The sequence below is a fragment of the Schistocerca cancellata genome, chromosome 4 (genome assembly GCF_023864275.1).
Source record: "Schistocerca cancellata isolate TAMUIC-IGC-003103 chromosome 4, iqSchCanc2.1, whole genome shotgun sequence".
Classification (NCBI taxonomy): Eukaryota; Metazoa; Arthropoda; class Insecta; order Orthoptera; family Acrididae; genus Schistocerca; species Schistocerca cancellata.
The window spans coordinates 667,739,268-667,751,403 of record NC_064629.1 but is presented as its reverse complement, the minus strand read 5'-3'; the positions used below and the strand labels follow the sequence as shown (position 1 = coordinate 667,751,403).

At 34.2% G+C, this 12,136-nt stretch overlaps 1 protein-coding gene across 1 annotated transcript in view; it reads left to right on the top strand.

The window, feature by feature from the left end:
* Positions 1-11,585, top strand: part of LOC126183904 (uncharacterized) — an 86,974-nt gene extending 75,389 nt beyond the window's left edge. Inside the window, exons 3-6 of the mRNA XM_049926247.1 lie at positions 880-1,004; positions 1,892-2,113; positions 8,351-8,456; positions 11,128-11,585. Coding sequence (XP_049782204.1) covers positions 880-1,004; positions 1,892-2,113; positions 8,351-8,456; positions 11,128-11,353 — 679 coding nt within the window. The 3' untranslated portion in view covers positions 11,354-11,585. The remainder of the gene's footprint in view (positions 1-879; positions 1,005-1,891; positions 2,114-8,350; positions 8,457-11,127) is intronic.
* The last annotated feature ends 551 nt before the right edge of the window (positions 11,586-12,136 follow it).

The following is a 12,136-nucleotide window of genomic DNA, read 5'->3' as shown; positions in this document are numbered from 1 at the left end:
AGGGAAGGATATTGGCCATGCCCTCTCAAAGGAACCATCCTGGTACTTGCCTGAAGTGATTTAGGGAAACCATGGAAAATGTAAATCAAGATGGCTGGATGTGGGTTTGAACCATTGACCTCCTGAAATGAGTCCAGTGTGCTACCCACCAATTTGCTTGGCTGCAGAAAACTGCAGACAGCATACTGAACATGTCTTGTGCCAGTTTCATGACTATTAAAAACTGATACCATTTTGATTTTTATGTGCTTTTTTGTCACAGGACAGTTAAAAACTGATTTGTTCTAACATCTACGTGGTAGCCCAGTTGGCTACCAGAGTTACAGCCCTATTTTTTTTCTTTTGCTTGCATGATGAGGGAGGAATTAATTAGCTCTTCCTTGAAGATTCAGGTTACTACTTTCTAAAATTATGAAATCTAGACACAAACTAATAACTGACATTTATTGTGGTTATTTCTGATTTGATATACACACAAGGAAGGTGCAGTTCCTATATGCCACTAAATTTCAATGGGATGCTTATTAATTGATGCCATAGCATTTGTAATTCCACTTTATCTGTAGCAAAGGGCCTAACAAGCCTGTGATACATAATGCCTGAGCACAAGTTGAGGCTACAACCTACGTGTCAACATACTCTAAATCTCACTGTGGTTGCTGGTTACATTATTATTGTGGAACGCGAAACCTTTGAAATCATTCATCTAAAATTGTTCCTAATTATGCCTTCTTAAGATCATGTAATGGCAGTGTGAGAGCCACTGGTACCTCAGAAGTACAATATACCAATTAAGAAAAGGACTTAATTACATAATCCTTAATTACATTTTATATATCTGAAATACTAATCTATTGTTTAATTTATCCATGTTTACAGTTTCACATTGATACTTGGTGTCATTTTTGGAGCACTAGCTGCCATCGTAATTGTTATAATTGTCAGCTGTTTCTACTGCTCCTGTTGTATTCTGTACAAGAAACGTCAGCCTGCCACCAATGCTGGTAAGAATGGAACTCCTTGCAAAGTAGCTTGGAAATCTCTCTATTTGCTGATGTCCATTTGATGCCTTTTTTAAAATTTATCATATTTCCTTGTCCAGGTTACTCTTAGTTAAATGAATGCTTTAGTTTTTCTTATATGTAACAGTTATTTCAACTGTTTCATTGTCATTGTGTCTGTTAAGTCTACTATAATGTTAGAGTCCAATACCACATAACTTCTTTAGTGTAATAATCAAATGAAGCAATAACATGTTTTCCTGAAGTCATCTGTATTCCTTTTTGAAGCTTCTTTGGAAAGTGTATCATAAAACACTTGGATTAACATGAAATTTCTGTAAAGAATACCTTTTCATCATATTTTATCCTTATGGCTTCCATTATAACATTTAATAAAAAAAGTCTGTAATATTTCATCCTTCCATTCTTATCTTTTAGCAGTAAGAGTATTTGCTGAACCATTTGAATGCATAAAAGTTTATCTGCTGCAGTATGTATAAAATTTCTCTGGTGCATGTATGAAGTAAATCATTACCTTCATTCCTTGATGTACAAGTTTATTCAGTTTTATGTTGTATTATAGTTCTTTGTCTCAAGAGAAAGTAGTGTGTGTTGTGTTTTGTACTGGATTGTTGAGTAATACATGGATACACACAGACAATTACTATTATACAGATGACAACAAAGCAAAGAACGTAGCAAATGGGTGATGTACTAACTTAAACTAAGATAACATACTGCCTACTGAACTAAGAGATATACAGTGTCACCATTACATAACACTGTGCACTACTAGAAGATACTTATCTTTATATACTTGCACTGGATGCTTGTAGATTTTCAAAATATGTAGAATGATCTGCTTGGACAACAACTTAATGTTATTTCAGGACGGTTGTATCAGCTCCACTGTTCATCTACAACTAGTGGTGTTGCCAACATGTATTCCTTATCAAACCAACACAGTCTAGTCAATGTTCCCATGGATACTGCTGTTCTGGTTGACCTGGAAGCAAGAGCTATGACTGACGGACGGCCACAAGTAACTATGGCTCATGGGCATACATTCTCCTTCCCATCTCCAAAAAATGCAACAAATCATGGAATTAAGAGTAAGTTCATTTATCTTTTATTCTTATTGGTGTAGTCTATAATAAATTTTATAAAATACTTTAACTCTGCTGTACCAAACAAGCAACTCAAGCCATCACCCATTTAAGACAGAAAGGTTATAACGGTAAGTCTTCTGGATAGAAATGAAGACAAATAATGAAAAACAGCTTTGCATTTTTAAGTTCATCTTTTATTTGTTGAATAACACCCTTTAAAGGTGAGTAATATAAACTGGTATTTGTTGTTGAAAGATACAGTTCATTGACAAAAGTTATTGTGCGGGAGAAACAGACAGATAGTCTCCTTGGGAGTGGAAGAAACATCATATAGAGCAGATCTTTTATTTCAAGACACTATTAAATAACATATTGTCTCAGTAGAAGCTGAGTAGCACTGTGATGTAGTGGTTATGTCACTAAACTATTGCATGGAGAGTCTTGAGTTCAAAACTCACTTAGACTACACAATTTTAATTTCTATATTCAGTTCAAGTACATTCTAGTATCTGCAAATGTCAAGAAGCATTGTACTGGAATGTTGTCTAGCTGCATATATACTGTGTGTGTTCTGGCCAGAGACAGTTCATTCCTCGCTGTTGTATGTGCAAGTGCTGAACAAACCTTAATTAAGTGAAGTTAGTGTTCATCATTCATCCTAATTACAGCTTCTTCTACGTGACAATATAACAATGCAGTACTGCCTTTTCTACTATGATTCTCAAAGTATGTTGGATGTTTTCCTAGTAGTAGCATATTATTATATTGTGTGAAATCTAATAAACCCGGATAAATGGACAAATGAAACAAAACATATTACTCAAACAAAAAAAGGGTGCCATACTGTTACATGATCACTGTGCTAATCAGTGTAGCACAGTACTGTAAGTACAACATACCTGCAGATGAACTCAGAACAATGGAAGAGGAATGAGAGAAGTTTAAAGCAACCCTTGCTTGTGGAAGAGTAAGCAACATAAGGAGATAGGAGCAAACACCTCAGTGGAATAAGAGAGTTAAAGAAGCCATACAGGGGAAAGAAAATTTAGATTATGGTTTCAGCAAATTACACAAAATGCAAGGGATATATATGATACCAAGAAGAAGCAAACCAAGAAAACAGTAGCAGAGGCGAGGAGGAACTAAATGGACAAAGATGGTTGAGGAAGACTGAAAAATCTACTAGAAACTACTGTATGGGATGATGAAGAGAAAGAAGATAGGTATCAGTGAAAACTGATGCATGATGTAAATTGAAGAAAAATAAGTGAAAAAACTGAAAGTAATGTGGAAAGAACACTTCAAAGCTGCTACACATTCATATTGAGTAGCTGGGGAGTAGAATCCCAATGAAAAAGAATCAGCACTGGGCTCTATGGATGGAGGAAAGGGACCAGGTGTAGATGAGACATCACCGGCATCAGCAAGAGCATCTGGAATCATAGGGAAGCAGTGACTATACCATGTGACAAGGGTAATTTCAATGGAGAAGATAATCACAGATAATTGGAAGAAATAAATTATGGTCCCTGTCTTTGTGAAAAGGAATAAGAAAAAAGTGATGTGTCACAGTGCAAAATATTTGAGAAAATTCTAGGAAAAAATAAGGGGCAAAGCTGAGAAGAAAATGAAGAAACAGCAGCATGGCTTCAGGCTGGGGAGGTTACCAATTGACCTTATATTCATGGTAAGTCAGCTACAGGAGAAAACATTGTGAGTATGGGCAAGATTTACTGATTCCCTTCCTAAATATTGGGAAAGTGCATGCCAGTGTAAGGTATGGAAAGTGCTGGAAAACAAAGGTGTGCAAAATGTGCAGTTGACAGGGGTGAAAGAAATGCATCGCAGAAGTAAAACCTATTTTGATATAGGAGATAAGGCAACAGCATGGTCAAAGCAGAGCTGGCGTTTAAAACAATGAAGTACAGTCTCATCCTTACTTCATGTGGTTGCCATGTATAACATAACATACAAGGTGGCAGAGAAGATAAAACTAAGGTTGCGGCCTTTTCTGATAACCTAATAATTTGCAGGAACAGGGAAGGTGCAGTTGAGCAGCAATTAGATGCATTGTTTACATGACTGTATTATATGCAATTAAATTTTAGGTGAAAAAGAGTTCTTTATTGTGGCCAGGAAGAGTGGCAGGATAACTACATCAGGACTTGTGGTAGCAAGGGAACAGCTAAGAAAATTTGATAACTTCAGATATCTTGGAAGTATAGTGGAAACAAATGGAAGAAATGGCAAGGAAGTGAAAAAGAGAGAGAGAGAGAGAGAGGCAAGCTCTGAGAAGTATCAGGAGCTTGGTGGAGAACAGAGATGTCCCACAGCAGACCATGGGAATAATATATTGATTCTACTGTGCAGTTATCCTGACCTGTGCTTCTGAAACTTAGAGAATGAACAAGAAAGATTTAAGCATCAAACAGGCATGTGAAATGAAATTTCACAGAACCAGAGTGGGAGTACCACGGATAAACAAAATAAGAAATGAAGATATCAGGGAGACACTGAAAATATGTATCCTTAAAGGGACAGGTAGAATGAGCAAGGAATAAGCAGGTAAAACATTAAAGAGAATGACATGCTATAGAATACCAAAGAATATGCATAAATTAATACTCAAATTGATTACTGGCAGAAAGGATAGTAGTAATAGTAGTAGTAGTAGTAGTAGTAGTAGTAGTAGTAGTACATTCATCCAGCAACAATGTACATTGTATGGATTTTGTCAAAGAACATAGTATAACAAAATAAGATAAGGGTGTACAGTTTCCTACATAATACAATGGTTCACTGTACCCGTCACAATATTTTTGGGCAATACAACTTTGATTACTGTAATAATATAAAAGTATGAGAAGGATCCTTACATTAAATACATTACAAGTAAATAATTGATTTAACACTTTTGTTCAGAAAAATTAACACTGAGGCTGTGTCAAGCATTTGATTTGTGGTACTATTAACATATAGTAAATGAATGTAATTACTTGCTAAAAGGTTACTGCAGATATTCATTCATAGTATAATAGCAGTTGGTCATTAAGAATTTAAATATTGCTTTCTTGAATGTAGACAATGTTTTTATTTCTTTTAGTTGAGTTGGAAGTTTGTTATACAAAATAGTACCCTGAATGTTGGTTTTTTTGTTAAAGCCTTGTTTACTCTTTTTATGTGGATGTCATTGCACATTCTTGTATTGCATGAGTGAAGGTCTGACATGGTTTTATAATTGTCAATGTGCATTTTTATATTAACAACTTCTTTTTTTATACAGAGGCATGGTAAGGGTAGAATATTCAAGTGTTGAAATAACTGTTTGGAAGCTGTTAGCCTTTTACTGTTTGAAATTATTCTAACAGCTCATTTTTGTAAGCTGAAGATGGTTTTCATGTTTGCTTTATTATAATGGCGATAGCAGAATGGATGTAAGCAAATTAGGCAGTTCAGCTACACTCTCTACTACACACAGTACTAATTATGCGTAATGCAAAGCAAGCAGAGCTTAACTTGTTAGTGAGGTAGAGAATGTGGGCTTTTCAGTCTATATTTTCATCAATTAGCACACCTAAGAATTTTGTGGCAGCTACCCTTTCAATTTGTTTATTTTGAATTTTGAGGTTCACATCATGATGCGACTTTGTTTTACTGTATTGTATATAATTAGTTTTTGATATATTTAAGGTTAGCCTGTTCTGTTCAAAACAGTTTTGTATGTATTCCAAAACTCTGGTTGCAGATGCTGGCAATAACCTATTTATGTCTGTTACAACAATATTTGTGTCATCAGCAAACAAAGTTATGTACATGCCACTGATTGGGATCTTGGAGCAGAGGACTAGAAAATGGCAGTGGCAGAGTGATGGTTGGAGGATGGAATAAAATTAAAGCCTTAAATAGAAAACAGACCCTGCAAATGGCTGTAAATGCAAAATGATAATGCAAGAATATCATAAGACCTGTGTAGAGGCATATTCTGAAACTTACTCCATCCAGGACAGTTGATGAGTTTTTATTTATGTTTGAAATTTAATAAATTCAACGGACTCACCTGCAAATGTAAACAAAACTTTAAACAAAACCTCAGCTCACTAGCATGAGTATCTGCACTCATTCTGTTGTCATTGGAGGAAACTTTAATCACCCAACAGTAGGTAAGAATACTTACAACTTTGAAAATTTTGGGTGCTGTAAGACATCTTGAAAAACACTGCTAAATGCTTTCTCTAAAAACTCTTTTGAACACATAGTTCAGAAGCTTAATTATAATGAAAATATAGTAGATTCAATGGCAACAAAATGATCTGACCTCTTTGAGAATGTTCACATCGAAACAGATATCAGTTACATTGAGGCAATTGTAACACTAATTATTACTTAAGTATGAAAGGTAATAAAAAATAGAAACAATTACATGTTTAGTAAAGTGGAGAGAGAAGCAACAGTGTCTTATCTCAAGGAAAAACTTGAAACTTTTATCTCATTTGTTGGAGCATGTAGAAAATCTGTTTATCCAGTTAAAAAAATAGTTGTCCAGCCCTGGATAGATACATGTCTATTAGAATAGTTTATGGACTCTCAATTGAAACTTCTATGAAAACTGTGACTACTGTACAATATCTGCAAAGCAAAGTGTATGGCTAGAGACAGAGAGATGCTAAATCAGACACATTTGACTGATTACTGTCATATCAGGAACTTTTTGAAAGCCATTTCATAAAACCTAAGGAAATTCTGATTGTCTGTAAAGGTTGTCATTGCCAGCAAGGTCAGTGTCCAGACACTAATTGGTGACACAGGAACTGAAACTGAGGGCAGAAAATCAAAAGCAGAAATAATGAATTCCATTTTCAAATCTACATTTACAAAGGGAGATTCAATGGTATTGCTGTGGTTTAATTCCCACACCACAGCAAAGACACAAGTTACAAATATTTATGTCAGTGGTGTTGAAAAACAGCTAAAATTATTAAACATATGAAGGCCTTGGGGCCATATGGAATCTTTGTCAGATTTTATATAGAATTTGTGGCTGAGTTACTCTTTCTTTTAACCATTATATATGCTATGTCACTTGAACAAAACAGTACCCAGCAGTTGGAAGAAAGCACAGGTCACATGCACCTACAGTATGGGTAGCAGAAATGATCTACAAAATTATCATCTGATATAATTGACATCCATCTGTTGTAGAATCATAGAACATCTTTTGATCTCAAACTAAATGAGCTATCTCAAACAGAATCACCTCCTCCACACCAAACATTACAGATTACAAAATCATTGGTCATGTAAACTCCAACTTTTGCTTTTTCTCACATGACTCAGTAAAAGCCTTGGATTGAGGCAATTGGGTAAATGCAGTATTTCTTCACTTCAAAAACTTTCAGCTCAGTACCAGACCAATATTTATTAAAGAAAGTATGGTCATATGGGGATATCAAATGAAATTTGTCACTGGATAGAGGACTTATAGTTGGGAGGATTTAGAGTGTCATCAATAGATTTAGAAGTAGCTTCAGGCAGGAATCAGGTAGATGTATTTGGGTCCATGCTGTTAATGTGTATTAGTGATTTGGCAGTCATTATTAATAGTAACCTCAGCCTATTTGCAGAGGATGCTGTTATCTATAATTACATACTAATTTAAAATTGTGCACTTCACAAAATTCAGCAACATTACATCCAAAGGTTATTATATTAGTGAGCCATATTTAGAATCAGCCAACTCGTACAACTACCTAGATGTAAAAATTTGTGGATATATGAAATGATCACTTAGGATCAGTTATAGGTAAATCAGGTTGTCAACTTCATTCAGTTCATTCGTAGGATACTGGGAAGATGCAGTCACTCTACAAAGAAGATTTTTATTAAATATATATTGACACATTATAGAATATTATTCAAGTAAGTGAGAGCCATAATAAATAGCTGTAGGTGTAGGTGTAGACTTACATTGCCATTAACTAAAGATATCACCATTTAAAGTAATATTTTATATGGAACCCTTTTTATCATGGCAGGCTTCAATGTTTTACTGTGTGTGTAAACAGGTCTAACAGAAGAAACTGGTCACAAGTATTTACACATAATGACAAAAAGCTTGTATCCATGGATATTAATAGAACAGAGAATTAATAGAGCAAAGTGTTCAGTTGTGTGTATGTGTGTTTGAAGAAGAAATTTTCTTTGATTTTATTAGAAAACTTTCAAGTATGTGCCAAATTTCAGAGGCAGATGGAGAACCAAATACAGAGGAGGCAACCATGATCAGACCTGCAGCAGCACCTCCACCATATGATGCGAACCAACAGTGTCTTCTTTCAGTTCAACCAATGTAGGTTTGAAATTTACTGTTACTACTAAATACCCATATCACTAATTTTACAGAAAGATATTGTTTTTTAACTTCATTAGCCTTCTTAGTTGTATATGTTGGCATTAATAATACCGTTTTTGACCATGAAATTAGAAACTTATTTGCACACCCTCATGGTCAATCTACACATATGTATTTTGTAAGTGTGTGTGTGTGTGACTACCAGTGGTTCTACATGCTTTAAGGAACTACAATAATTGGCAGAAAGTAAACTCATGTCAGTATGATGTGCTTCATTACTGTTGAAAGTAGGCATATATGCTGTTTGTGTGTTGCCTCAGTAGAATAGTCTTCCAGAATATATTTTCTGCAGGTAGTGCTCCATAGCTTCTAAATATTGTGCTCAAAGAAAGAAGACTTGATCACCAAGAAGCTGCAAAATGACTTCATTGATTCAATAACTAGTTTCAGTGGTATCATAATCTTCAGTAATCAAGTCATATTAGTTTGTTGGGGTGAGTTATTATCATTCTACACCTGTCAAATTCATTTTTAGGAATTTCTATATTAGTAATTCAACTGCCTCTGGTTGAAAGGGCTAGACTGATATAAACATTCTCAACAATGATTTTGGGAGATTGCAGCCAGCTTAATATTCCTACACAGCCACCAATTTTCAGTTCAATTTTTAGCACTACATGAAGTAATTGAGGCTATTTTGACAACTGATTGTTTCACTGTGGAAATCATGAGGAAAAAATCTGTTTTAAAGCAGGTCATAGATTAATAAACCTGTTGTATTTGATAAATGGGTACATACATGAATGTGAGTTCATCCTGATGAGTGTACACTATGGCCAAAATAGGACTGTGTCCAAATTTGATCATAATCTATGTACTGGAACTAGACAGATATTATTTATTTAGTGTTACTGATGTGTTCAATACTTAATACAAACATGTACTCCGTACAAGTCAGTTACAAACCTGGTTAAAGAAATGGGCACAAATTTTCATAAATGGTAAATCAGACAGGTAACAATAGAACCTGTGATTTACTAACTTCTCGAGGCAGATTAATATGTATTGACCTATATTTTCTCTCATTTTACACATTCACTTGGTCTGTAAGCTTTAACCTTTAATTTTAACAATATTATGACTTGGTGCTGTCTGTATGTTTCTGTACTTAAAACATTCTGTCCTGAAAATATTAAACTAATCAATGACAAAGAGAAGATTTTAGCACACATATATTCATGTGGCAGATATACAAAACTCATATTAAGTAGAAGTACTAAGATTTCAAACAGCTCTCTGTGCACAACTAAGACAATGTAGTAATTAGTATAGGTTTATAAACAAGTTGAAGGTATTAAAAATCAGATAACTTATGTGAATAGCCATATCCATAGTATCTTCATTAGAAGTAACTCATTAGTTTATGAAATATAAATACAAAAAGAAGCTAAGAGACTCCCTTTCTCATTTAAATTAGTCACAGGTAGAGAGAACAATGTTTTCTTAAATGCAAGGGATTCTGTTCATGACATCTCAGCATAATAGCAAAGACACATTTTAATGTGACAATCCACATAGACTGAGTACTATTTGATTGAAATGGGAACAATGTATCTATTGTTGTTTTGGCCTCATGACCATGGAGCAGAAAGAATGGTGTGAAGCCTGTTGTGTCTTGCTTTACTGTTGTATGTGCACAGTGGGCAGTATTGTATTGCAGTCTCTCTCTTCATGACATCAACATACAGTGTAAGCATATCTGCCAGTGTTTTATTGAAGCACAATTTGGTATATTCTTAAAGTGTTATTCCATTAAGTTTTCAACATCAAGTTGTTGCTGATGCTCCATATTCACTGCCTGAATGCAGAATTAAACATTTGCACTCATTTCTTTTAGTGAAAAGAAAAAAAAGAAGAAGAATTATCAGCATATTCTTTATGTTTAACAGACCTATGCAGGGTTTTCTTAGTCGATAGCAAAATTACCCTTGATCAGTACCATAATTATTTCTTTGTCTCCATATTACTCCAATAAAAGTAAATTTAATGTTCTCTTATGGTGACTTTTATTAATGCTATATTGCCCAAAATCATGCTCAAAGTACTCACTGATCTTAACAGAATTCTGTATCTGCCTCTTACACATTTTTCTAACATTTGATGAAGAATTTTGAATGAAAATTGGCACACTTGTATTAGAATTCAGAACAAACATATCTTCATTCAAGTATTAAACTTAAACCCATTTGCAGCTTGTAGTGTTGTGATCTTGAGATTTTCCTGTAACTAATAACACTTGACAGACTTTGGTTTATTTGCTACTTCTGAAAAAAATGGTAAATTTTGCCATTTTAACATAGTTTGTATCTAGATACCAAGTTTGAACTTAATAAAATTTAAAATGTAATAATAACGTGCTTATTACACATAAATTCAGTCTAATCACATACATGCACATTCTGTGATACATGAAAAGCCTCTGTGCATGTTTATTTAGCTAAATGATATTTTATATCAAATACATACACTGGACTATGTGCCATTGATCTCTGTATAAATACTGCCAGTAAAAACATTTGTTATCACATTTATGCAACAATAGTGTTTGAAAATAATGTTTGCTTGTTTTATCACATCGAAATGTACTGACATAAAACTGATTTTCCAGTATGAGGTCAACATTTAGTCCATGCTGCACGAGCACATTGACAAGAAACACTGGGCAGCCTCCATCCATTCTTGAAGAAGTAAATTCTGTTCTTTCCAGCTCAGCAACATCAGAGGAAACTGGTGGTGGAAGCTCATCACTTTCTGGCCTGAGCCCATACAGCATGCCAGTACCTATAAATAAAACTACAAAGGATGAAATACTCTACCACTCCACAAAGTTTTAATATGATAAATGTAAAAATATAATTTTTATAAACCAAGTGAGCCCTCCTCTATTGATAATAGCATAAAGTTTTTCATATGTTCTTTGTACAATATTTTATAGTTTTCGATAAGCATTTTCATCATCTTTGTGTTGCTTATATTTGCATCAGTTTTTAAAAAAATCAAAGGTAAAATAACCCTCCCCCCACCACACACACACAGAATGTGTGTGTGTGTGTGTGTGTGTGTGTGTGTGTGAGAGAGAGAGAGAGATAGAGAGATTCCCATATTATTTTAATTATTCTAAATTCCACCATTTCATTTGAATCACTGTGAGACTAAAACATTGAATAAAATTCCTGTCTCCTTTCTTTATAAAAATAGTATCTGTGAGTCTTACCAAACACACATTCCTTCATCCTACTATCATATTAGATATGCAATTTATTCGCTTTTTATGTTCTTCTCTTGTTTTTAAAAAAATAAAATTAATTTGTGGTTCCCTGTGACAATAAAAATCACATTTTCCTTTCCTGGAAATGCTTCCAATTCACTGCTAAAATGCACCAAAAGAGAATGAAACATTACCTAAAAGATCATTGTAGTGTTGCATTTTCCTTATGGCAGGACATAGTTTGTAAAAACATACTAAATATCTGCCATTCATTGGATGATGAAGTAGCTCAACTGGAATATGACAACATTTAAAAATCCTGTAATGTTGTATATCACAATTCATTGTTTAATACAATGTCGCTACTCAGAATATTGGAAAAATTACAGTAATATGTTGAAATATATAA